At 37.7% G+C, this 27,460-nt stretch overlaps 1 protein-coding gene across 4 annotated transcripts in view; it reads right to left on the minus strand.

Moving 5' to 3' along the window:
* The window catches only part of SLC4A3 (solute carrier family 4 member 3), a 52,712-nt gene extending 26,064 nt beyond the window's left edge, over positions 1–26,648 (minus strand). Inside the window, exons 1-7 of one of the 4 annotated variants that reach the window (XM_081936418.1) lie at positions 25,575–26,648; positions 21,178–21,330; positions 17,971–18,131; positions 17,375–17,424; positions 6,508–6,833; positions 5,799–5,956; positions 4,320–4,531 (exon numbers count right to left, since the gene is read on the minus strand). In XM_081936418.1, the coding sequence (XP_081792544.1) occupies positions 4,320–4,531; positions 5,799–5,956; positions 6,508–6,833; positions 17,375–17,424; positions 17,971–18,131; positions 21,178–21,231 (961 nt within the window). In that variant the 5' untranslated portion in view covers positions 21,232–21,330; positions 25,575–26,648. Of the gene's footprint in view, positions 1–4,319; positions 4,532–5,798; positions 5,957–6,441; positions 6,834–17,374; positions 17,425–17,970; positions 18,132–21,177; positions 21,331–25,045; positions 25,124–25,574 lie in introns of those variants that run through there. The other 3 variants (XM_081936419.1, XM_081936420.1, XM_081936421.1) reach the window with 3 other exon arrangements.
* Positions 26,649–27,460: the final 812 nt, after the last annotated feature.

Here is a 27,460-nt window from a genome sequence, read left to right on the forward strand (position 1 = left end):
TGCTCCATAGTAACAGAGACCTTTGTTAATTACTACAGAACTCAGGACTCATGAAATGTAGTTTTTATTTTAAATGCCCCATTTCCCAGGAATACATAAAGTATGTAGCTTTTGTAATGTCTGATAAAACTTAGAAGAAACGCAGAATAAATTATAAAAATATGCAAACATATATTATTTATTTTGTTTTTATGAATCATAAAATGCCTTTTTCCCCCCAGAACTAAATCTGAGAAAGCCATCAGTTCATTTTACCCAGCACCTCCTACACTGATAGCAATACTCGCAGTAGAATCTTCCTACCCAGACTAATTTTGTTGAGAGCTGAATTTGGAGAGTTTCCATGTGCAAAACGTTATGATGAGCATTTGATTTTCATTTAAAGAAATTGATATTGCAATACAGGAATTGGGCAAAAGCTCATTTTTAAAATTATTTCCCAATGCGAACAGGTGCAATTACAAGTGTTTGGCAAAATCCTATTTAAAAAGTGCTATGTATAAGAATTGCCATGTGTTCCATGAAGCATAACAGAACTTCTACTCCCTTGCTATTTTGCTGAGAGCTACAAAGACAACAGGAAAATCTAAAGCTGAAGCATTATGTTGTCAAGCATTATCTCGGAGCCTCATCTAAAGGACTGAGGGAAAGAGTTTTTATCATGTATGTATCACCATAATAAGATTTTTACGGCATATAATCGGTTAATTCTTAAATCAGTAATATTAAAGCATAGATAAACATTCTGTAAAATGAAAATATCTGGGTAAATAATAACTTTTTGTTTTGCAGATGATCATGTAACACAGATAGGAGTGGGCTCTTTGGGCAAGGTATTTCTCAGATGGACCTCTGGTTCTTTAAATAAGAAACCTCTAATAAAGCAGACATCTGGACGGTATACCCTCAAGTTATTTATAGTATAAAGGGAACTCACTGTACTACATGCACTTTATTATATTCATCAATTTTCTACTTTACCCCTCTTTTGGTTTCTGTAATCCTAATGCAACACTCTTAATTATGTTACATTACATAACAACTCAGTAGTTCTCCTCACAGCATATACTTTGACCACTACTGATTGTTAATCCAATGTAATTTCTCTATTGAACATTACTTACAGAAAAATGGAGAAAAATCAATCATATAAATTGATGAGTGGATTGCCTTTATAGGACTCATTAGATCACATAAGCATCTATGTAACTAACTAATTTTAGATCCCTTCTTTTTTGCACTGTTTCCATTTATGAATATAAACTGCCAAAGACATCTAAGGGCTATTTTTTTGTTTGGTACCCCATCAAAAGGTAATGTGTTTCATAATGGCAAAAGCAACCTTTAAGTACATAAGTACTGGCTATAAATGCTGTGATATAGTGTAGGAGAGTTGTTACCTCCGGCATAAAATGAGAATAACAACTACTGAGAAAGGTAAATTAAATCAGTGATACAGACCAAAGACAATTCTTTCTCCTCAAGACATTAGAAATCCCAGATGGCTTGCAGCCTACTGATCCACCAATTTGAGATTGTTGAAAGTTAAATCCCAATTTCCCATTTTCTTTCCCATTTTCCCATTTTTTGCTGCACACGATCAAAAACAAAGATATAACTGATTTTTAACCGGAAAGATGCAGATTGTTGTATATTGCTTATGTTTTTCAGTTGGGCTAATAGTTGCTTTTGAGACATTGGATTAAATCCTGCTCCAAATTAACTAGAACTCTGTGGACTGTGCATAACTTTCCTCATGTACTTTGTTATATATATTCAGGAAGATCAAAATGAAACATTTTAGGTAAGGGAGATTTTTTTTGACAAATCCAAGCAGTCTCCATTCCTATGCTCAGCATATTTAACCAGTAAAACTGCCCAATGCTGATAGTAGCAACTTCTGATGGTCTTTCAACATATGAATGTATGTTTATGAATGAGTTCATCTAACTTCAATAAGAAAAGCATGTCACATCACATAATGTACAATATCTGTGTATGGAGTGGGTGGGTGAATGGATGGTGTATGTTGATGGGAAAACGAATTATAGGCATCAAACTGAGAAATAAAGAGTTGCTAATTTGTTCATCGATGTGCATGTCTGAGACATGGGTGAGGAAATATAGGTTATAGTTAAATATCTTCAGCTTCACATTTCCAAAATATTTGAACAAGATATTTGAACAGAACAATAGAGAAATGAACTTTTGGGATAGGATAAAGTTAAGCAAATAAAAATTAACTTTAAATGGGCAAAGAACAATTAAAAGCAAAGGTGGACAAAATTGTTTTCCCTTAAAGAAAGTAATAGCAAAATAATTTTGAAATATACAATTGCCAGATGGTGATAAGATATATTGCATATAGTGATAAAATATATTTAGAACAAATGAAGTTTGTTATATTTAAAATCTGATTCTCTAAGGGAAAAAAAAGAAGTCTTAATGAAGTTGAGAGTAAATGTGTGGAAGGATGCACATATGTATAGCCTGTACATTTGAATCCTAGCGCAACTGCAGTACTTACGAATTGGCTCCAGACCAGGACAACCCAAGTGGTTCTGAATAGCCTCCCATAAATCATAGTCTTCAAAGTTGAGAGCAAACTCCTCAAAGTCATCATAATCTAAGGAATTATAGGCACAGACAGCTATCTCTATTTCTGGTCTGTCTCCTATTCCAGTGCCCTTTATTATCTCCTTTCCATTTGGAATCGCCATTGCTATGTTTGTTGGAAGATGAAAATTCTTGAATATGTCGCAAAGAGTAGGATTTAGGTAGGAGATGAGTTCCTCTTCTCTGAAATTTTTTCAGGTAGCACCACATCCAATGCCCAGGAATTTTTGGATAGAATTTGATTAAGAACGTTACTACTGACCATCTAGTGAAACAGTTAGCACCAAAATTGTGACTGCTTGTTTAGAATCCAAGTGGGAATGTATCCTTGCATAGTGCCAAAGCCAGCAATGAAATTCTGTAGGAAATCCAGTATATGATGTGTTGTGTTGTTTTTTCTTTGTGGCACAGCCTACTGTGTCCCTTCATATGCTTTTAGTTATCTCTAGCTACTGAAGCTTGGAAACTAGTCTATTGACATCTTCATATCCTGAGGCTCAAAACTGCATTTCCATGACGTCCCTTCTATGTTTTTGCATTGAGAGAATGGGAGAACTCAGCTTTCGGGGAGGGGAAGGAAAGATGTAGAACATAGCAATAAATAGATGTAATCTCAGTTCCAGACACTGTGCAACTTTGTAGGATTTAAGATCATTATAGAGCCTGCATTTTATACAGATTCCTACTCAAATTTGGCTACTCCCTCCAGAAATTGAAAAACATAATTCTCTGAGAGCAAAATGGTGAAGATAATTTTAGGTTAAGAAGGAGAAAGCAAAATCCTAATGGTTCAGCAAGGAAGATACTAGGTTAGCCTTAGCATATGAGAGTTGAATACCATCCAGTAAACTATGGATGAGTAGGAGCACAGAACATAGAGAATACAATTGTGCTCTAAGGTAACAGAAGACTAAATTGGATTGCACATTGTCAGGTCAAATTTGGAAAGCAGGTTGTGTATTTCAGGATTTTCTGTCGAGTAAAGAAAGGCCTAGAGAATCATCTTTAAGTAGAATGATTTATAACATCTTGTAGAATTTATAACATTTTGGAAGCTCCTCAGTGAGGGTTAAATAAATTAAATTAAATTAAATAATTTGTCAATATATTTCACCAGTCTTGCTGTCCTTCCTTCCTACCCTTCTTCTTTCCTTCTTCCCTCCCTCGCTCCCTAACTACCTATATATCACATGTGAGATTGCTAATATAACAAAAAAAAATCTCCTGTATATTCCTAAAAAGCAGTTTTTAGGCATAACTATTGAAAGCCTCACAGGTCAAAATATGTTATAAGTTAAAATAATGTATCTACATCTCATTATAGGCTCCTGTACTTTATAGCTAGCCTAGTACTAAAATAACATTATATTATGTTGCATGGCCATTAAAAGAATGGTTTATTATATTATATATAATATTATATGTTGTTATACCCAAAACCGCAATCTCTTTCAGACTACAAATATACCAAAGTATATCAAATGAATATCCTGAGAATTAAACATCTACATACATCATTTTGTCCTTATTAAAATTATTACACAATCCAGTTGCTTAGTTTTAACGGAGAAGAATACACTTATGTTTTTATGGGCCTCCCATATTCACCCAGTGCTGCAGTCAAGGTAAATCCCAGCATACAGGTACTGCCACCATCATCACCATTACTAGGGACAAAATCAAAGGTCAAAGTTGAATCTCACTTTTCATATCATCAAGGTCAGCAGAAGCCAACATTTGAGCTTCAGCCTCATCAGTGGGGATTCGTTGATATGTGGCATTCTCTATTGCAGTCATGCTGCCAATGCACACTCTCTCCTTCAGGTCATAGTTTGACCGCTGCCCACTTGGCACCTGACTCCATGGCCTGCGCTTATCCCATCCCCGAGATACATTATCTCTGTATTCAGGAAAGCTGTGGAGGCAAAAAAAGAGAACAATAATGACAGAGAAATAATAACTGAAAGTGAGAACTTATTCCTAGAAGATAGAATGCATGGTAATTCCAGAGTTCGGATATTTGAACAAGATTAAAGAGTTGCTTCGGGTTTTCTTTTAACCTGCATTCACTCAAGTTGCATTTGGAACACAACAATTCCACTTGAAATAAAGCAGGTGGTAAGTAGTGCCAGAAACCAAATTGGGTGATCCAACCTACTTTCTCTTTCTGATAACTTTTTTCTCTTTTCTGCCCACTTTCTCTTGTCAACACCCTTCTTCCCTTTCTGAAGTAGTAGACTTCGAGGAAAACAATAGATTAGTTCAGTCCATAGGTGTCTGCAGAGAGTGCCTGAAATAGGGTTGAGGACTAAAGAAATCTTAGGTTGTGAATATTCATTACACCAAACTGGCTCTCTACACACAATTTACCTTAAACTAATCTCGTTTACCTATATTAAGACAGCCTAAAGAGCTAAGTGGCTAAATCCCTGAGCAAAACATGAGTTTCCTTGAAGTTAAATACCCATGGAAGAATTTGATAGAGGCTTGTTTTATAATCTCCCCAGGAGAAGCAACTAACTATTGGGAAGGAAAGGATGGAAAGTATCACATTTCAGGTTGTACAATTGCATCTTCCAGGACCCCAGAAACAATATCACATAACCCATGCTTCTAGAGGTAGAAGTAATCAGACTTACAGTATATTAGGATTGATTTTATTTTGCATGTGCTTAAAGCAAGTTGCCTAATTTCTGCCCTGAAAGGCTTTCATTTTCTTTTTTGATGGGCCTACCCATTGTTCCTTTATTTACATCTGTTTTGTTGAATCCTAATTCTTTTTTTTTTTTGAAGACTAATACTTGCAATATATTATTGTAAGCTGTGTATCTTAACATACTCTCAATGCTATTTTAAACAAATATAGTAGTATTTGTTTATGTCATGGAGTGCTGGATCTAATAACATGTGTTGGAAAGTAGAGACTTTTGCAGATGCACTACCAAGATACCAGAACTTAAGATGCCTTTGCTTTTTTTTTTTCAAATTAATGGAAGGAGATTCTAGAATGGGAGATACATATTAAAATTAAATCTGGATGAGCTCTGTTTGAAATTAAGTTTATCCCATTTACACCCCCAAAGTAAACTCCTGAACCTGAATTGAAAAGGCAACTTACTACGTTGTCCTGAATGTCTCCAACCTATCTGAATTCCAAAACAGAAAATATCACCCTCTCTTACCTATTAGAAAAAGTAGGGCCTTTCTCTGGCAGCAGGCTGGAGAAACATGGGATTGGGGAAAGATGACTGTGTTCCTCAGCCATATCAAATGACAAAGTGCATTGGGTGCCATGAGCCTCCTCCTCTTCTTCCTCAGGCTCCTCTGGTCCAATGGTAAACTGAAAAAAGCAGCATAAAGTGCAAAATGACACAACATCCAGAAAAGTAACATTGCTATTGCGTTGTTTAAAACTGAGAAAAAATAAGGGACAGTGAGTTTTTAACACCAGGGGAAAAAATCGGAGATGATCCCATTTTTTCTGCTTTGTATCAGTCAACAGTTTCATACTAACATTGTGCTATAGATGTCTATGGAGATTCTCAATCATCCAGGCATGGTTGTTCAAAAGGTCTCATAGCACAATGTCCCAAAGGTGCTTTTATCAAATGGCAATTGGACCTTGAAAGCATTTTGCTTCTCATCCAAGGAGCTTCTGTAGAACATTTTCAAGAAAAAAGCCAAGAAAGGCCACTTGCCTTTTGAAAAGCATCTTTGGGACATTGTGCTACCTTTGACAAATGGCACACACACACATACCAAACACACAATATGTGATCTTGTACATGGGATTTGGGAATTCTTTCAATCTTCTTTCCACTATACCTAATTGTTGTGCATGAACTGCCAAGCCCAAAACTCCTCTTGCAGTGTGGATTGGAAGTCTCTCACCTCAACACTCCTTTCAGTCAGTCCTGCTGTTAAAGTGCTCAAAGACCTCTCTTTGGGAGAGGATTCAACATCAGACTCTGCTGAGATTTCCTTCTCCAGAACCTCTTCCCCCTCAGATTCTGCTTCTTCTTCTTCTTCCTCCTCCTCCTCCTCCTCTTCCTCCTGGATGGTTGGAGTGACGTTAGAGGGAGGCATAGACGTTTTCCTTGCCTTTTTCTTTTTTTTCTTTTTCCTATTAGAATGGAGACGTCTCTTTTGGGTCCTGGGGGGCGGAGGCAGGTGAGTTGACAGGGGGTGATGGATGTGGTGGGATGTTTGGCGATGGACTGTGGAAGAAAAATAGTGGAAGGAATTGTATTCCGGAGAGAGAAGAAAAAACTTTCTACAAAGCTTAAAAAACAAAGAAAAAAGTAGAAAAAAGAGACAGGAAATATATCCATCTAATTAGAATTTACATTCTTCTTGTCCCTCCTGGGATTTTAATAGTACCGCAAGAACAATATGTACTGATTACAGCAGGGGTGTTAAACCCAAGGTCCGGGGGCTGGATCTGGCCCACAGAGTTGTTAGATCTAGCCTGTGGGGCCGCCCTAGAAACAGTGAAGGACCAGCCCACGGTGCTTCTGCAAGCAAAAATGGAGCTAGGGTGGGCTCCGTAGGGCCCTCACAAGCTCAATTTTTGTTGCTGAGGGTTGCAGGAGGCCATCATAGTCAAAAATGTAGCTCAGTAGTCCATTTTTGCTGGCAGAGCACTCGGGCCATCATAAGAGCCCCCGATACGAGTGGCATTGAGCTAGCCATGCTCACCATACCCATGCCCAACCCCGCCCCCCAAGGTCAAACATAACCCTGGTGTGGCACTCAATGAAATCGAATTTGACACCCCTGGTTTACAGTATGCTAGAATAATATGTATTTATTTATATTGCATTTTTCAGACAGTAAGACTCAAAGTAGTTTATAGATAGATAGATTGATTGATTGACTAATTGAACAGTAATAAAAAGACATTTGCTGTTCTCAGACTTGTATAAAAATACATTCCCTTGCAATATTAATGTACTACCAAATCAACCTGGTTTTAAGCTTTCTGAAATAAGTTTACCAGATCATAATATCACAAAGCTGCACATTGTATTGGGTCTTTGCCTAAAATCCAAACTTCATCTGGAAGATATTGAAAGATAACAATGTCTAAATTTAGCCTCAGTGGCGCAGTAGTTAGAGTGCAGTACTGCAGGCTTCTTCTGCTGACTGTTTGCTGCCTGTAATTTGGCAGATCGAATCTCACAAGGCTCAAGGTTGACTCAGGCTTCCATGCTTTTGAGGTGGATAAAATGAGGATCCAGATTGTTGGGGGCAATATGCTAACTCTGTAAACCGCTTAGAGAGGACTGTAAAGCGGTATATAAGTCTAAGAGCTATTGCTATATTTATCCTTAATACAATGGTTGGGAAATGGATCTTACAAGTCAATGTGCTATTTGGCAGTGTATCCACCTGGGCAATATAATATATATTTGAAGATAAGTTGAACATGAAATCAATTGTTAATTTTGTTTTGATTTAGTATTTGAATGAAATAACTTTTTGAGTTTAGTCTTTCCCATGCTAATAAGTCTTCACATGTAAATATAGTCCTATAATCTATAATCCCCATTGCATTGGGAAGCTCGTGTCTTTCACACATGTCAACCATTAAATTCTCCTAAATCTATTTTTCATTTTAAGATTTAAGCTATATCATTCAAAAAAGCCAACACAGTTCTAGAATGCATCAACAGAGATAGTTATCAAAATCATGGGAAGTGATAGCACCCCTCTATACTTCACTAGTGAGGCCATGTTTAGAAAACTGCGTCCAACTCTGGTCACTGTGATACAAAAAACAAACAAACCCTGAAGCCCTAGAAAGGGTTCAAAGAGAAAAATAGATGATAAGGGTCTGGAGGCTTAATGAAGAAAAGGCTAGGGGAGACATTTATTTATTTATTTATTTATTAGCGTTTATATACCGCCCCCTCTCCCGAAAGGGACTCGGGGCGGTGTACAGTCCGTATCAAAATACAACAGATTAAAACATAGAAATAACTACATAAATACATGTATGAGAAGAGGATAAAATATGCCAAACTGTACAGCTAAATAAATAAATCAATACAAAAGTTTAAAATATCAGGTTAAATTTAAAACACTATCCCTCTAAAAACCCGTAAGAATGTGTATGCCAGGAGGTAGACGTTATAAATTATGCCAAACCAGCCAGTCGGAACAGGTGTGTCTTCAGTTTCTGTCGGAAGGAGCGGAGGTCAGTAGTGGTTCTAATGTCGGGGGGGAGGTCATTCCAGAGAGTTGGGCCCATCACAGAGAAGGCCCTACTCCTCGGTGTCGCCCGTTGGCATTGCCTCGTGGATGGCACCAGGAGAAGGCCCTCCCTGTGAGAGCAGATTGGCCGCAGGGATGTATGTGGGAGGATGCGATCCCGCAGGTAACTAGGCCCTATGCCATGGAGCGCTTTAAAGATGGTGATCAGAACCTTGAAACGCACCCGAAAGACCACAGGCAGCCAGTGCAGCTCGCGCAGGAGAGGTGTTACGTGGGAGTACCTAGTACTCCCCATGACTACCCGCGCGGCTGCGTTCTGGACTAGCTGCAGTCTTCGGGCGCGTCCCAAGGGAAGCCCCATGTAGAGAGCGTTACAGTAGTCCAGGCGAGACGTCACCAGTGCATGAGTGACTGTGCGTAGGGCATCACGGTCCAGAAGGGGGCGCAATTGGCGCACCAGGCGAACCTGGTGGAACGCCCCCCTTGCCACGGCTGCCACATGGTCATCCATTGACAGCCGGGCGTCTAGGAGGACGCCCAAATTGCGCGCCCGTTCCACAGGGGGCAATTGTTCGCCCCCTATGGCCAGTGATGGAATCAGCTGGCTGAACCGAGGTGCCGGTAGCTACAGCCACTCAGTCTTGGAGGGGTTGAGTTTGAGTCTGTTGTCCCCCATCCAGACCCCGACGACTTCCAAACACCAGGACATCACTTCGACAGCCTCGTTGGGGTGGCTTGGGATTGAGATGTACAACTGAGTATCATCAGCGTACAGATGGTACTCAACCCCAAAACCACGGATGATCTCACCCAGCGGCTTCACATATGCGTTGAACAAAAGGGGCGAGAGGACCGACCCCTGCGGCACCCCACAAGAGAGTGGCCTCAGGGTCGACCTCTGCCCCCCAGTCAACACATATTGCATCTGGCCGGAGAGGTAGGAGCCGAACCACCGTAAAACGGTGCCTCCGACTCCCATCCCCTCCAGCCGGCGCAGTAGGATACCATGGTCGATGGTATCAAAAGCCGCTGAGAGGTCTAATAGGACCAGGATAGAGGAACAACCTCTATCTCTGGCCCTCCAGAGATCATCCACCAACGCGACCAAGGCTGTCTCGGTGCTGTGCCCGGGTCGGAAGCCGGACTGGCGTGGGTCTAGATATACGGATTCGTCGAGGTGACGTGTAAATTGCTGCGCCACCACATTCTCAACAACCTTTGCTAAAAAGGGGAGGTTGGAGACTGGACGGTAATTAGCTAGCTCCGTTGGGTCAAGTGAAGGCCTCTTGAGCAGGGGCCTCACCACTGCCTCTTTCAAGGCAGTCGGTAAGGAACCCTCGCTCAATGAGGCGTTCACCAGGCCCAGAAGCCAGCCTCGCGTCACCTCCCAGGATGCCAGTACCAACCAGGAGGGGCACGGGTCCATTGAACATGTGGTGGGTCGCAGCCGTCCACGCAACCCGTCTAAATCCTCGGGGGCAACAGAGTCAAACTCATGACATGATAGCAACTGGAAGATTGTTATATGAAAGATGACATTGATTTATTCTCCATAACTTCTGAGGGCAAGAAAAGAAGCAATGGGTGAAGCTTATCAAAGGGAGATTCAAAGTGGAAATAAGGAGGAATTTGTTGATAGAACAATGGAACAGCTTGCTTCTTAGAGCTGTGGGTGCTCCATAGCTGGAGGTTTTCAAGAAAGGATTGGACAACCATTTGTCCGAGATGGTTATAAGGACTCCTGCTTTGGACAGGGGATTGGATTAGAGCACCTCCAAGGTCCCTTCCACCCCTATCTTTCTATGGTTAGAACTCTATGATAATTCAAGAGTTTGAGATAGAAAGCATGGACAGCCTTACCGCTATATGACACTAGATGGCAGTCTACACTTTACGCTAAAGTAAAGATGAATAGGTAGAAAATATGTAACAACAAATATATAAAGATATATTTGTTTTATCTATAAATAGACACAATTTTAGGGAAGGAATAAATAAATAAATAAATATAGGAGCAGCAATAGAGTTTTCAGACAGAATTATTTTGGTGTTATTAATAAAAGGTACTGTGCAGCTTTTCATCTTTTTCTTCCTAGCACATAATTATGAACCCTGCATTTAAAAAGCAGCAGGGAGTGAACAGGGAAGGAGCTATAGGTGAAAGTGTTATCTGAAATCTCTGAAGAATTCCATGTATGGGACAAGAATTTGGAAGTTGCTTGGCATAGAAAAAAAAATTATAGAGAACATTTCATTTGGAAACCTTAATTCTATGAGCAGCAGCTAATGTAGCTATTAAAGTCCTGAGGAGGTGAAGTGGTTTGGGTACGGCTTCTCACATAGTTTCACCCTACTACTCAAAGGTCTCCCTTCCTAAGCAAGGTAAGAATAATAAAGGCAGGGGTCCTGACAGCTTATTCTGAAGATTTTCAATGTAAATGGGGGTGGTTTGAAAATAAACTTTCTACTGGTTTGCTATCAGGGACACATCAGTACCTGACAAATATCTGCAGGCATGAGGAACTGAACAATCCTGCCTACCCTGATAAAGTGATATTCAATTGGACTGGCTCTATTTTTTTAGCCAATGCCCCTCTTATCACTGCTCAGTTTGTTTCATTGCCATACTCTCTTGAAAACCAAGGGCACAGATGATCATATCCAGCACATAAGAAGAGATGCTGCCTAGGGAAAAATCAGACAAGGACAGCATAGCAGGCAGCAAGATAGTGAGCAGGGCAAGAGAGCAGGGCAAGAATTAGGGAACCTCCCTAATTTCTCCAGAAATAAAAGAGATGGTAGGAGAATGGTACTTTCAGACTTGCAAAGTTCTATTAATGCAGTAGAATAAGCACATCTGGCTGTGATTCCTGTCTGGTCTACTTGGTAAGGCTGACATCAATCTTGCAAGAAGATGGTTTCTACATTTCAAATGCACTCTTAAACATAAATATATAAACATATTTATATATTGTAAAGGAATGTATACATAACAACCATAACCAATGCAATTATGAGGGCAGGCTGAGAGAATTTGTGAGGGATACAAAGATGGTAAATGTGAATATGGACCTGACTATTTTTGGTAGTGTTAAGAGTGAAATTTGTGGCAGGAAATGGAAATGGAAAAATAGAAAAGTGAAAGAAACTATGATAAAAATAAAATAACAGCCAGTAGAAAAAGTCTGATTCTAATATGGAAAAATACTGAATGACAGTTCAATATCCCAACAGAATTAACAGATATAAGGAAAAAGGATAGGAAAAACAGGGTAAAAATGCTATGTCAGGCCACTACAGTATTATGCTATGCAAAAAGACAATTGATATAATGATGAAGTGAAAAAAGCTGTAGGAGAGAAAATATACAAATAATATGATTACTGCAAAAGCTACTACCTAATGTAGAGTGAAATGTTGATTTAGCAAACCTTGATATAACAACTTTGGAGGCAAATGGATTAAATCTCTGTGATGATTAATTAGCATATACATAAAGACATTATGCATATAATATCAACTGTCACAATGATGTAATTTCATATTAAATGGACATTTGTTGATAACAGAGACATTGCCAATCAATAAACATGCAGAAAAGGAGACCTTGCTTTGAAACTCATTGGATTTGGTAGTCAACACATTTTGATGTGAAAATCTTGTACCGATACTCTCATTTGTTTGGTATTCAATGTACAAGTTAACATTTGTCAGTATTGACTGTATTGTGACTCACTGATTCTTTATGAGAAAAATCTGTTTGGTACTCATCGTTTTTAGTATTCATTATGCCTCCTGGACTCAAGGTACCAAGATACCACTGTATTTGCAAGGAATGCACTGAATAACAGCATTGAAGAATTAAAATTAAATAAGGCAGAGAAAGTACATAGTGATTTTTGCTGAAAATTATAAAAATATTTTGGAATTATGTAGAGAGCTATATCGAATAGAATTAAAAATAAAAATAAAAATGATCTAATTATTTGGGAGGAAACAGAACTGCTAGAACAAGTATTCTAGAGAACTGCATTGTAATGCTAATAATATGTCAAAGATTGGAACTGAAACAGATGCCACAAATGTTACAGTCTTTCAATGTTTCACACTAAGAATGCTGTGGCAATTTTGAAACATGTTAAATGTGTAGATGGTATAACTGGAGAACTATTAAATATGGATGTGCTTTGCTTATAGAATAGTTGAGTGACTAATGTGTATGAAGAATGTATTTGTGTCTTTGGATGGAAGAATTACATTACTGTTCCTCTATGTAAACAGAAAGATAGCAAGAGGGAAAGCTTAACTATAAGGGATTCATTTGTTATGTGAGCCTTGGAAAGCATTTACGTGGAATTCTGACTGAAGGGCATAAAAAAGTGTTAATGAGCAAAATTTGAGAAATAATATATGACTTTATGTTAGGGACAGAGAATGAAGACCAGATATTTGCACTTCAGTAAGACTCTGGGAAATATATTAATATAAGAAAAAATGTTTAAGTATGTTGTTGGTTTACAGGAAGTGTATATTGGACTGGAAAATGTTAACCCAAGTCACATATCATTCTGAGATTAGATCAGCAAAGTCTATTAGAAAAAATGATAAAGTAAAAACACAAGAATTCCAGTGAGGTTCCATTAAACCTCTAAATAGGCAACTGAGAGCAGTTAGCCTTCAACAGAAAACTCTATATAGGACATTCAGGGTAGACAGCTTCTTCCTTGCAAAGTTTTTGAGAAACAAGGGAGGCTACACCTAGAGACAAGTTCTAGAAACAGCTGCTAATGTCCTTATCAGGAAAACAGCTTTCTCAAAATGAAGTGCTTAGAGAATGCACAATAAGTGAGTAAGGAGAATGGAAAGGATGCATAAGTCCCTTTATTTTAATGTATTCATGGATAAATTAACAAGGATAATGCTTGTAGTGGCTTAATTGTGGATATGAATTTATGTGGTCATTTGTAGCTGATGTCTATGGAGATTCTTAATTGTCCAGGCAATGGTGCTTCCAGCTGACAAGCTCAGTGTCTTACCTACCGAGCCACTGTGCTACCCTAAGAAAGTGCATGTTTGATAAAATGCTTATTAAAGATGGAAATTCAGAATGAAATGGTAAGATATGCAAATGAAAAGGTAGTTGATAGTGATGAATGAATGTTATAAGAAGCAAAAATGGCTTTGTGTAATACCGATAGCAAGCTTTTGTCTGCTTCGTTTAGACAAACTTCTTCTATTTTTCTTTTATTGGAAATGAAAGTTGGTCAGTTGAAACATCAGTTACGCAAAACAGTGGGAGTTAAATATTTTTAAAAGAAACTGCAGTAAAAATAGAAGAGATTGTCAAGAATAAATGAGTGATGAATGTGGATTAAATACAAAGAATGAGTAATTTTTACATAAGTATGTTGAGGTGGTTTGGACATAGAGAATGAATGAGGATCAAGTTATATGCAAGGAAGTCAATGAGTTGAAAGGGGCATAAAGATGGAATAAATTGTGGTGGTGGAGGGAATTAATTAAATCCTCAAAAATGGAGAGATGTTTAAATGCAAAGTCTAAAGCAACATGTAGGAGTTTCTTCTTCCACTGGCTGGAATGGCTGCTATCAAAACAGGGAACAGATGTAGGTGACCAACGTTCCCGAAAAAGCAGGTTCATAGGAAAACCAGAAGGAAACTAACAAGAGTCTTGCTGTCCTAATTATTATTTGAAAGCAAGAAACTCGCTGGAATTGTATTATTAATCTTTTTTTTTTAAAAATGCTATTAGCCAGGTTCTAATAAAAGCTATTAATGAGTTATGGAACATATAGTAAACTGTATTGGTGTAAAATCTTTTTCTTATTTCATTACAGTACGTAATTGCTTTGTCTTAATCTTTCTTATTCCTCTTCTGCAGTCTATACAACACTGCTCACATTAAAAGGGAAAACACGATAGTATGTATGTGATTATATGAACTTAGATTTTGTTGATACACATTTAGTGGATGGGTCTCTTCTTCCCCATTTATAATTAAACAATATATAGCAGTTATAATTTGTATATTCAAAAATGAGGCTGTATTCTTGGAAAGATTGCACACACCATATGTGGGCTCGCCTCTTCCACATCCTGCCTTATAAAAGCAGATGAGGGCTAAGTAGATATGAATGATGATTGTTGCATTACTGTCGCAACTTTTTTTTCATGTCTAAAACAGTTGGTGGTGAGAATTTTGTTTTAAAAAGTTACATAAACTCCATAGCTTTATAAAGATTTTTAAATATAAAAAATTAAACCAGCCTTCATGAGCTAAAATGTATATGCCAATTCTCTAATACAGAAGGAAATCATAAGGACAAATAAACAATATCCAAGCAGATTCTGCTCAAACAGGTGAAATATGACAAGCTTTAGTTAAAATATTCAGTTATTTGAAATTCTGCATGGGTAGTTGGTACTTTCCTTTCTGTTTTGTCCTTTCCAAAACACATTTCTCTTTTTAAAATCCAGGCTTGGTTATATGGTTCTAAGTGAAAACTGTTATTAAAAGTTTCCTTGTGTGTAAGACTACAGAACTGAATATCTACGTATAACTTTAGTTCATAGGATCTTCCCAAGGTTAAGTGTTGTATTTCTGGGCTTTGGTTAAGAAGATCTATAACTTTAGTTCATAGGATCTTCCCAAGGTTAAGTGTTGTATTTCTGGGCTTTGGTTAAGAAGATCTCTTCTATTATTTCTGGAGTTTGATTTAAAAAAAAGCTCCTGGCAGAAAGCTAAAAATTTCCCATTTGAGCTGATTTAGCTGTATCAGAAGATTGAATTTGATTAATGGCAGACTACTGAAATTATTTCTGGAGACTCCCTGGAAGAAGAAGTATTATACACACACCTTGAGGAGCGCCTGGGGGGAAAGGCAGAATAAAAAAGTTTTTTTTTTAAAAAAAAGAAGTCTCCTTAGGGGTTCAAATCTTAAAATTATTGCCATTCCTAATACCGTATATCACAATCATCTTGAAGAGATTAAAAATGTCAGTCAAAAAATGAACGCAAAAGAGGTCTGTAACTGCTATTTCTTCTAATTTCTTTAGCGAAAGGATCAGATTTAATTTAGAAATCAGGAATGCCTGCTCATCAGATTTCAAGGACTCTTATGTGCAGCTCAATAGCAATGAATATATCACATCAGCTCTAGAACCTGACAATACAAGTAACATGCTAGCAGGGATAAGGGCTGTATTTTTTTTAATAAATAAAAGTCACAGGTAAAATTTCCATTGGAAATATAGAATTTTGATGTGCAATAATCAGCATTATGATACAAGTAAATTACTGTGTAATGATGCTGAGATTCAAAATCATTTAACTGGAAGGAGGATAAAAGCACAATAAGTGCAACAATGTGACAATGTTCAGAACTATGTATTGCTTCCCTGTCTGATGCATCCAGAATTTCCAGTCAACCCAGTCAGCATAATCCTTTGCAGGATAAGCAATATGGAGAGCATCAAATTAAAGCAAGTTGGCCACATCACAAAGAATGATTTGATTAATTAAGTAAGGAGGATTTTGATAGGACAAATACATGCCCATCTCCCATGAATATATATTTTTAAAAAAATTTTCCCTATTAGCAGTCATTTGTGCTTGGAACTATGGTCAATTCCAGATGGCAAGTTAATGCATTCCTGCATGGCAGCTTCACCTGCTGTTGCTATGGTTGACCATTCTGGATTGAAGTGGCTTGGCAATGAAACCACGTTAACTCTCAGTCTGAATGATAGCCATTGCATATCCTGACTGATCATTCCTCTCCTTCCTGCCTTCCTATCCATGCAAGGAAAGTTTCCCAGTTCCTACATTTTCCTTTTAGGGATTGTTCCCTCACTATTGATCTTTTTCTTTATTTTCAGATATTGCACATATGGATGCCTTCAGTTCTTCTTTGCGGGTCTTTTTTTCTTGACAACTTATTTAAAAAACATTGTGTCATTGCTTGCCTTAATACTATAAAAATTAAATGAAATGTTTGTTTGTTTGTTTGTTTTGTTTTTATTGGATTTAAATCCATTTTTATTGGATTTATATGGACTATTTCCTGATTTTGATGATCCATGGGAACACTGTAGTAAGGAAGAAATTCTGATGCAGCTTATAGAAGCAAAAGTAGAAATCAATAGTTTTATTCCAATATATCCATGTTGCAAGATTTAGGAGAGAGAAGGGTTTTGTGGTAAATAGTTTAAATAATTGCAAGTTTTGTTCTTAATCAAACTCTGTGAGATTCAGTTTGGTGAGGTTACATAGCTAAATGCTAACCTTCAATAGATCTGGAGTTCTGCGTGCATTAGCAGCCTACACACATGCCTATGTCTGTAGCAATAAAATAACAGGATGGAAATGAAAAGAGATCTTCCCTTTTTCTAGCATGAACATTTCTAGGATCAAATGTGTTTCATATTGATGGTTTTTTACATAATTATCTTAAACTAATTTAAAATCAACCTTGGGATCAGGATAAAGCTAAACATAAGGTAAAAAAAAACCCCAAACTCACAGTATTTTTCAGCTTTTATGGCCAGTCTAGTTGTTCCAAGGTCATGTCTCCTATAAATATAATTATAGATATGCTTGTCTGTCTCTCAGTAAGACAGAAAAAATGCTGATTGTAAGATAGGAAGGTCTAAAATGCAGAGCAAATCCACAAAAATATTTTGTACCATTATTGGCTAATAAAATATAATAGTAGTTTAAATGCCAAATAAAACTTTCATTCTCAAACACTTCTTTTTTTGAGATCCGATTTCATTGCCAATATTTAAGATTTACCACATAACTTTTAGGGCTAAAACATGTACACATCTGCATCATAATCAAAGTTCCACAATCTCAGATTCTTAACACCAGCTTCTTATAGCTTCAAAGTTTAACATTTGTTTAAATGTTAAATGTTTTAGTTTTAATCGGGATGGGTACACTGTATGCTACATTCCTTTATACATTGTTTAGAAGAATATGGTGGGGTAACCTAATCATTAATCTGCTTTAAAGCATATAGGTTGTATTTGGGCACAGGCCTTCATATTACTAAGTACTGTTCCATTCTGACGGCTATGGTCAGATTGCAAGGTAGGACCAGCGTGCAAGATTTACCTACATTCAAAGTCGGTCTCAGAGTAGCTGCGGCCTTGCTTTTCCTGGTCTCGTAATGCAGACTTGCTGATCAGGTCTCCAAACCGTTCAACACCCAAGGTCTTGTCCAATTCATCATCATCCTCCGTGCCAGGAAAGGCTGCCTCATCATCCCCGCCATCCTGCACATCAGTCAATAATATCATCAGCAAAACAAAGAAATGTCTCAATACCATACAATTGCCTCTCTTTGCCTGCTTTCCCCAAATAGTGCCCTCAAATCATATTTCCCTACTGTACAACCTCAAAACAGTAGAACTAAGAGGACGGTGAAGGATTGTTGATCCCAATCCCAATTTCAAACTTGAACCCTTTGCTTGACTGTTCTAACCTGGTTTTCCTTCATCCCTAGAGTAGGACTCTAGCACAGCTGGTTGCTCAGACGTCTGTCCAAATATCCCCAAACTGTAAAAGTGAGTAGACAGCACCTGGATTTATCAGTTCCAGACCTTCCTTCACCTTAGTCATTCTCCACTCTCTTCAGGATGAGTAGAAGTAAATCTGGTATTTAAACTGTCAATTTCCTTTCCATCCCCCTCCCATTCCAAAAAGAGGGAGACCCTGGCATCTTCCACCTCTGTCAGGGAAGCAAGTAGGGAATAGCACAGGTCAAGGACATGTGGATTGACCCGGAATATACAACTGGAAGAGGAATATATACAATGTAGTTCCCTGTACTCCACATTACATCAACCGGGGGCATCCCAGTAGCTGCCTACAGAGCCTTTCTAAGGCCTGAAGGTTTTTTCTCCATCTTGTCCAATTCCTTTCCAAGTCTTTACCACCGGGCCCAGATATTAAAGCTTATCTTCTGCTCTAGCCCAAATTCTCCCTCCCTCCTTTTTTTTTTTTTTGTTTCTATAATTTCCTCACGCCCCCGGCCACAATGATATAAACTGAAAAGAGGACAGGAAGTAACAATCATGAAAGTTTAATCCTGGGAGCTCTCTCAGTTTGGGCTCTTTCAGATCTTTAGCTCCAGCCACTGGTAAAAAGAAAAAAATCCTGTCAATTTAGCCTGAAATGCTGGTGCCAAGCTGTTGTGGACTCCTCGGTTACTATGGAAACACAGTAGGCCCAGCGATGGCAGATCTTTGCTGAATCAGAGAAAGCAAAACAGGTCTTAGCTAGAAACATTTAGCTTTAGAGAAAGACCTTCATAGGACTCTGCCCTTCTGTTTTCTGAACAGGTGAGTTTCTGCATCACTGCCACAAAAGAAAAGCAATTGCTGCACATTTTAGAGATAATTTCCACAGATGAAGCCTGATTAATTTCTTGCCATAAAAGTAAACACAGAGTTCTGTGCCATTTCAAAGAGTGACACTTTTATTACGGCATAATTTTTGGTGACATCTAAGAACTGAAGTGTTGTTTGTGAAAGCTTACTGGACGCTGTTATAGATTTGTTTGTGTTTACAATACCAGGAATTCTCTGTTAATTGAAATTAAATTCCAGTTTCAGCCTGGAATACATTTTTCGTGACAAAACTAATTCCTATTACGTATAAATTATGATGGGATGTAAAAGATATTTTAGAGCAAACTGAGTAGTTATACCCTTAGAAATAACATGATTGTAAGTAAGGACATACAAGATTTCAACCCCTCGGCCCATTATTTTAGACATTCAACACTGCTCTGTAATAGTATATCTGATGGCTTTTGAAGCAGCCTATCAGTAAATAGTCAATTTGCTTTTGGTGTACGGCACAGGGCTAATACAGCATCAAATTTCTTTTTTATGGAAAATTACAGAAAGCCCATAGAACTAGAGATTCCAAATGTCATAAATTATGTCTTAATGTTTCATTTAGAGGATTTCATTTGGGGACTAAAAGTGAAGCAAAGGTCAGCTATTTCTTATAGAAGTATATTTTTCAAATTCAAAATTTATATGTAAAAAATATGTAAGATCCATTTTTGAATTACATATCACAAAATACATTCCATTACCTGTTCACTTGGGGGAATTTTGTAAGCATAGCAAGAGGGTAACATAGTTGCTGATTGACCTATCCTTCCAAGAAGTTAACTGTTATTGATTTGAATTAAACTGTAGATTAATAGTTGACCTATTAGTAACAGATCAACATTATATAGCATGATAATCACTTTCCCCCAACTGTTTTGTATGTAATACTATTTTATTATAAAATAATAGTAATGAGACAGACAGTATAGAATTCTATACAATGCAGCTAATTATATGAAATTATCTGTTCACAGAAAGTTAATCTTTCTAGTCTTTGAAATGCCACACCAATGGAAATTTAGAATAAGAAAGAAGTGTCCTCCTCTTTCCTGCAGTTATCTGTAGTGTCTGAAAGTCTCTCTGACGGTCAAGTGTACCTCCTAAACAATGTAGAATGAGAAGAATCACTAAAAACCAGACTGAGGTCCACTCTGTCAGACTACTATTTATTAGATCTGTATTCCATAATTCCTTACCATACTTTAAAGCAGTACACATATCACTCTGTCCCCAGTTTTATCCTTTCTATAACCCTGCCATGTCAATTGGGCTGAGAGACAGCAACTGGCCCAAAGTTATCTAGTGAACTTTTTTTTATTGTAAATGTAGATTTCCACCACCTTAATTGCACCTTAAATATTATACTGCACATTTCTCTCCCCAAAACCTCTTCAGCACACTGTTTAAGGGAATCCTCTACTCTCTAAGGAAGGCTTTGGGGGAATGCAGATGATTGCAGGCTAGAAGATGATAAAGCCTTTTCCTGTTTATTTAATATCTCTCTTCTGAATATGAAAAAGGCAAAATATTGGTACTGACTTCCAGAGAGTAAATTGTTAATCTATTGCAAGAAAAATCAATTTAAAGTCTTATGGCATTATAAAGACTCAAAAAACTCTGGTACTAAGCTACGGTAATTGCTCAAGATATCTGGTTAGGCTTTAAAGTGCCACAATATTTTCAAGACTTTCAAATCTTTAACGTGCCATAAGGCAGAAAAAACATTGAGTGGCATTTTTTAATTATGGGAGTAATAAACTATTAGTCTAACATAGTGCTTGGACTGGGAATAATATGAATGATTTCTAGCTAAAATGCTTGTATTTCAACAACTTTTCCTAATTTCCAGTTTTCATAGTTTTCCATTTTTGCAATGCTTGAAAACCAACCTTTTCAGCATTTTTTTTTAAATTACCTGCTGTACATTAGTGAAGATGCCTCCCAAAGGAGCAGTATCCCCAGCTGCCATCTTGGTTTACAATCTATGGACCGTCATGCAATGTTTGGGCAAGTATCAACCCTTCTCTTTCATTAACAGGCATCCAATAAGTCTGAGGCGTGGCATAACCTGTGGAGAAAGGACATAAAGCCTTGGCAAGGGGGATCAGAGAAATGGCAGGAAACTGCAGCTACAGCTGTGAGAATAAACAGCTAATGGAAAACAAGAGCCACTATTCAAAATAATGTGACACCCTTATGCATGACACTGAGTTCTAAATTAATTATAAGCACTCAGAAAAGAAACCTGGATATTGCTCCACAGTTCAGCAACTTACTTGGTTCAGATTGCATATGATTAAGTATTAGGATGTACAAAGAATGCATAGCACAACAATAATTTAATAATTCAGAAAGCCATGTGCCACCATAGTCACCAGTTTCATGAAGTAGTGAGGGGAATGGCAGGGAAAGTCCACTGGATGATCCTGAGAGTTAATGAAATAGACTAGGGAGTGAAACAAAATGAGATCCCACAACAGATGTTTGCAAAGAATAAACAACAAACAGAACAAATAATACAAGAGTTAAATAGCAGCCATTTTCATTGTATTTAAATACAATGACAATAAAGATTATACTTATGTATAGCTAATCAGAGGCACAGTTGAGTAATCTCTCTATTTGTGTAATCCTTATGTAGCCCCTGGATCTCACAGAGCAGCAACTAGTTTCTGAATAGCTGGCTTGGGATTTTCCGATCGTTCTTCAAAATAGTTGGACAGTATACAGAACTGCTTTATCTTTGATTTAAAAAGGACTTGTGAAAGTATCCCCACCCTCCCCGGGCTAAATTTAATTTCTTTAATGATCTGTTTCAAGAGCAGTTGCTGGTCAATTTTATTTTATATCTCCGAAGGTCAATTAGATAAGGCCAATTAATAACTTCAGAGAGTTTTCTCTAGAAGAATCAAAATCTATTGTTTTCTTTAGAAGAAATAACAACTGGACCCATAGCAATGGAATTGTTTGATACAAATGGAGACATTAAGCTGATTGTAAAGATTTTCCCAATAACCAAATACAATCTTAACTAAATTTAATTATATATACATTTTGGATTTTTAAATTACTGCTGTGAAACAGAAATAATTTAGAGTTCCTAAAAAGACCATGCAATCAGCTCATTTAAAAGTGACACTTTATTTATATAGGAATTGTTAAATATACACACGCATGTCCTGGATTGCATGAAAGTTTAAAAATATAAAAGAATCCCTTCCCCCCAAAAAACAGGTGTGAAGTCCCAAATGTCCTCTGGAAGAGCTCTGTTTTAGCTGTTTCTGCAAGGTAGCTAATATCAGATTATTCCAAGATTAGTTTTAGATTAGTCTAAACTTTAGTGGAAGGCCAATCTAGAGAACTGGCGCTGCTACAGAAAAGCAGAGCCTTCAAGCCTGCTAAACCTCCCAAAAGTGGGAAACCACCAGTTGTTTTTTCTACAAGATTGAATTTGTCCAGTCAATTCTAGTTTGTGAATGCAGTCCTGAACGCATAAATTAAAGATTGGTCTTCTATTCATTTATATTATATTGAATAATAATGTTCAAAGTACAACTCTAGTGGGTGTTTTTTTTGTTTTGTTTTTTACATAGCACCACTCATCTAGTCAAAAATAAACACATTACCAACACCTTCTTATAATCTCATTTTCTCTGCTGCTGGTATGTTTTCTCTCATGTGCTGAGACAGCAAATCTTGAGATTCAAATGTTGTATTCTGACAGGTCAAAGTAGAGATCTCCATCAGTTTTAACAGCAACATTTTTCATAAGATTAGGAAATAATGTACTGTGTTGTGCAGGCACTGCAAAAGTTCTAATATTTTAAAATATGAAGTTTTGCTATTATGCAAATTTAGTTCTTTGGAGTTTGCTTCTGTCGATTCTGAATGACAACAAGTCTCTAGAAACTCAGACAAATCTTCCTTTCTTTAAAAATTCTGAAGATACTACGCAATAACACTATCATATTTCCTTTCCATTTCAATATCCACATTCACTGCTCCCTAAAGTGCGGCAAACAATGCTAAAAACCTAAGGCTTTTACAACTGCAGAGCAAAGAAAGGAAATGGAAAGGAAAAAAAATGTGTTCTCTTTTTATTTTTGGAAGCTTTTATCTCATACTTGTGGAGACATCCTAAACTATATGTATTAAATGACTAATAACATAGATTTATCCTACTTGAGTACACAAGCCCCAAAGAATTCTCAGACTTCTTCATTGGCATCCACATGCTATCCTAAGACTTTTTTTTTTTTTTGCAAAAGACACAAAAAAGAGACATTTGAAGAGTCTGTTCAAGCTCAAAGAAAGAAGAGGCAAGAATACTCAAGAGATTGGTGGAGCACATTATGGAGTGTTGGAATTTGTGGAGATGTGTGTCAATAGGATTGGGAGGCAAAGATCTGTGACCAGTATATTATACATCATGTTCACAATCTAAGGTTCATATAGTAACTGTTCTCAATGGCAGCAATTTAATCATTGGAAATTTCTCCATGATGGATATGTGGAACTGCAGATATTCAGAGGATAGGAAAAAGGAGCCTAAGAAGAGTATCACTAACAATAGTACATAGATTTCTGGAAACTCCATCTAGATTCATATGTCCTGAGATAGTGGCCTTGCCCTAGAGCATAAGAAGCAGGAAAGGGACAGTTATGAGATCAGGAGGCAAAAGGATTCTGTGAGTAGCCATAGAGATGTTTATGTTAATAAGATGAAGATTTGTAGATGATGGCTAGGAACGTCTTTTTACAATAGGACTATCTCTTTTTTCCTGGCAGAGTGCCCGTGTCCTGATAAACAGAAATTGACGAAATGATGCTTAGAAATATAGGAGCTATCCTATTGGGAAAGCGAGGTGTCAACTACCTTAATACTATCAACATTGACTAATACAATTCTGCAAGGTTGCAGGCATGGGTTTTTCTAGCCCAACCAGGAGATGCCAAGAATTTAAGGTACAGACTTAAACTGTTGAGTTTCTGATGTGCATATTTCTACTACATACAGTAATTGATCTGAAAATTAATAAATGTGCTAATTAACATTATATACAATATTCAGACACTTGTAAAGATTGCTGTTACTGATGGATCATTAATGTAACTTAAAGACTTGTAGAATAATTATTGATTCTTAAGGCATTATTAGTCTTGCTTGCAGTTTATCATTCTCTCATATGAATTGACATTTTTTATTGATTGTCCAGACTCTTATTTGTCTAACAGACCACTTTGGACATATTTTTATTTTGGATTTATCCATTGCTCAACATAATAGGAACACTGTTCATAATTTTGGCTTTTCAGACCAATTGCAATGAGCAAGGAAAAGCAATAGAAGGAAGAGAACAGATTTGATTAGAGACAGACGTCACTTGCAAATTATAGGTTGTTGGTGCCAAAAGGGAAAAAGGAGAGGGGCTGAATGTGCAACATGACAAGAAAAAAAATTGCTCCAAATCTCACATTATGTATATCTGAAGTTGAGAACTGACCCCAATGGGAAATGGACATACATCTTTCACAGAAGCACAAGAGAGAGATAATTTTTATGTGTGGTTTACTACAGTAATAGGAATCGCTTTCTGTGAGTAGTACCAGAGCTCACACCCACCTCACAGCCACACCCTCTGAAATGGAAGCATTGGTCACTAAATCTGAATAAACAGAGTTGAAGATACAAACGTACCTCTTCAAAGACAGTCTGTTCTTTGTTACTACATTTTCTATCACTGAGCCCTTCATTGAAAACGGCTTCCAGAGCTGAGTCTTACCTCAGATAAAATCTTTATGAGCAAAAAAGAGATGGGGGATTGCTTGTCTAAGGCTTGCACTGTTTCTCGTGAGAGGACTGCAGACTTAATGAGCAGGATGTTACTTGCCAAATATACTGGATCATATGCTGCCAAGAGGTGGGAGTGTACATACACTTGCTCTGCCAAGAGGTGGGAGTGCACATACGTGTGTGCCTCAGACCCCCTTTTCTCTCTCTTGCATTCCCTAAACAATCACATGGCATACTTAAAATCTTCCACCTACTAGTCTGGCAGATGCTTGGAATACCTTTTCTTGCCCAAAACAATTCGACACTCTGATGATTGGAGGCTAAGAACTCTTGATACAACAAGGCAGAGACAAGAGGAAAAGGATTTCTAAATGGAACCTGTCATGGAAACCTGGGCTCTGCTCCATGGGGGAAATCTCTGCCTTGCACCTGGTAATATCAGGGTAATGGAGATGCTGGATCAGAATGGGAGGGAGGCAGGAATGGGGGTGGGGAGGAAAAGAGGTGATATACAGTACCTTGCAGCTGCTGAGAAGGAGAGCGGCTTGCCTCCAGCCAGGGATCCACAAAATGCACACTGCTGCAACTGCCTTTTTCTTGCCCTCCTTCCTCCTGCTGAAGATCGTTCAACATGTGTCCATTTCTCTGCTCAGGTAGGGCGGCAGGCTGTGCTAAGACACCACCTCCTCTTCAGCGCAGCAGCTTTCCGTTTCTACTGCAGGCAGCCATCCACTGCTACTGGCTCTGCTTAGAGACGAGCTGCACATTGGCTGCTCCTCTCCTTTATTTGAAATTCTGTGTGGTAGTGAGCTGCAAGGCTATGAGTCACTAGCTGTTTTTTTTTTGCAGAAGCAGACAGCAGCTGAGCAAGTGGCTATTCTAGCGAGGGAAGTTGGAGGGAGGGTCACAAGTAGCTTATCTGATAGAGTGACATTGGCATCACTGTGCCTAATTAGCATAGTACTGGGCTGACCCGATGCAATTTATGGATGGGTAATCCAACACACACTCATTTATACTTGCATGCATTCTAGCAGTTTCACATAGCTATATGTGCCTTGTATTTCAGTGTATGATATTCATATATGACGTGAGAACTATCATGTTTGCTAAGCCATTTTCAAAATCACTGTTGCTTTCTCTTAAGAATCCCTTAATTGCACATCTCAGTCTGTCCCCTCCCATCATGTACTATGAAGGATAAAAATACTTTCAGGTTTGTTGTAATAATGATTAGATTGCATGTGTGGCATTTACGGCATTTATTTATAATACAAATAGTCAACCAATAAAAGAATTATACTGACATTGTGAACAATAGAATCTTTTGTTGATAGATTGTAAAAACATTCACATGCATAGGTGTACATTTAAAGCAACTTCTACTTGTAACATGATACTGAAGCAAGGTTGGAAGTTAGAGAAGAGAGGTATTTTGATTATCAATTGTATTAACAAATCAACCCTTCATTCTTGCAGACTTGTTTTGTCTTTCTTGCTAAAATCTAATTATTAATGCAGTTTTACCCCCTTGGCAACTAGAGCTGGTTATTTGACTCTCAGCTATTTTCTCAAAAGGATATAAACAGGAATGACAGGAGCAACTGTTGGTGCCTTATAATAACCCATCTAACAAGAAAAGTCTTGACATGAAGACTCTGAATTTTTCTCTAGGAACAGATGAAGCAAATCACATATTAAAGATTCTAAGGGCACGTCTACCTGTTTTTACTTTTACATTTATTCCTTAATTAATTTATTATTTATTACATTTTCATTCCACCTTTATTGCTTTTTTAAGTAATTCAAGGCAGCAGACATACATAATATCCCTTCCTCTTCTTTTTCCCCATAACCACCATCCTGTGAGGTGAGCTGGACTGACAGAGAGAGAGAGAAAGAGAGACTGCCTCAAAGTCACTCAGGCAATTTTCACACCTAAGGTGGGGCTAGAATTCAGTCTTGAGGTTTCTAGGTCAGCACCTTAACCTCTACACCAGTGTTTCTCAAACTTGGCGACTTTAAGTCCTGTGGACTTCAACTCCCAGAATTCTGGGAGTTGAAGTCCACAGGACTTCAAGTCGCCAAGTTTGAGAAACACTGCTCTACACTGAACTTGGTCTCGTTCTTTGGAGGACATCTCTGTAGAAGGCAATTCAAAACTTGTGTAAATCCCAGAGGTTTTTCTTAAATATAATTATTAAACTCTGCAGACGTCATCATAGGATGAACTTTACTTTACTCCTGAGTTTTAACCATATCACAGGCCCTTTAATAAGTATGCTAAGGTGAGAGGCACTTGTTTGCTTTCTGTTTCTTTTTGACTGGGGATGTGAAGACATGCAGAGCATTAAGCTGCCTGGATTTTTTAAAAAACTTTCCTTTTTGCATTGAGTAAAAAGAT

This window comes from Natrix helvetica (assembly GCF_964273705.1).
Source record: "Natrix helvetica genome assembly, chromosome: 1".
NCBI lineage: Eukaryota > Metazoa > Chordata > Lepidosauria > Squamata > Natricidae > Natrix > Natrix helvetica.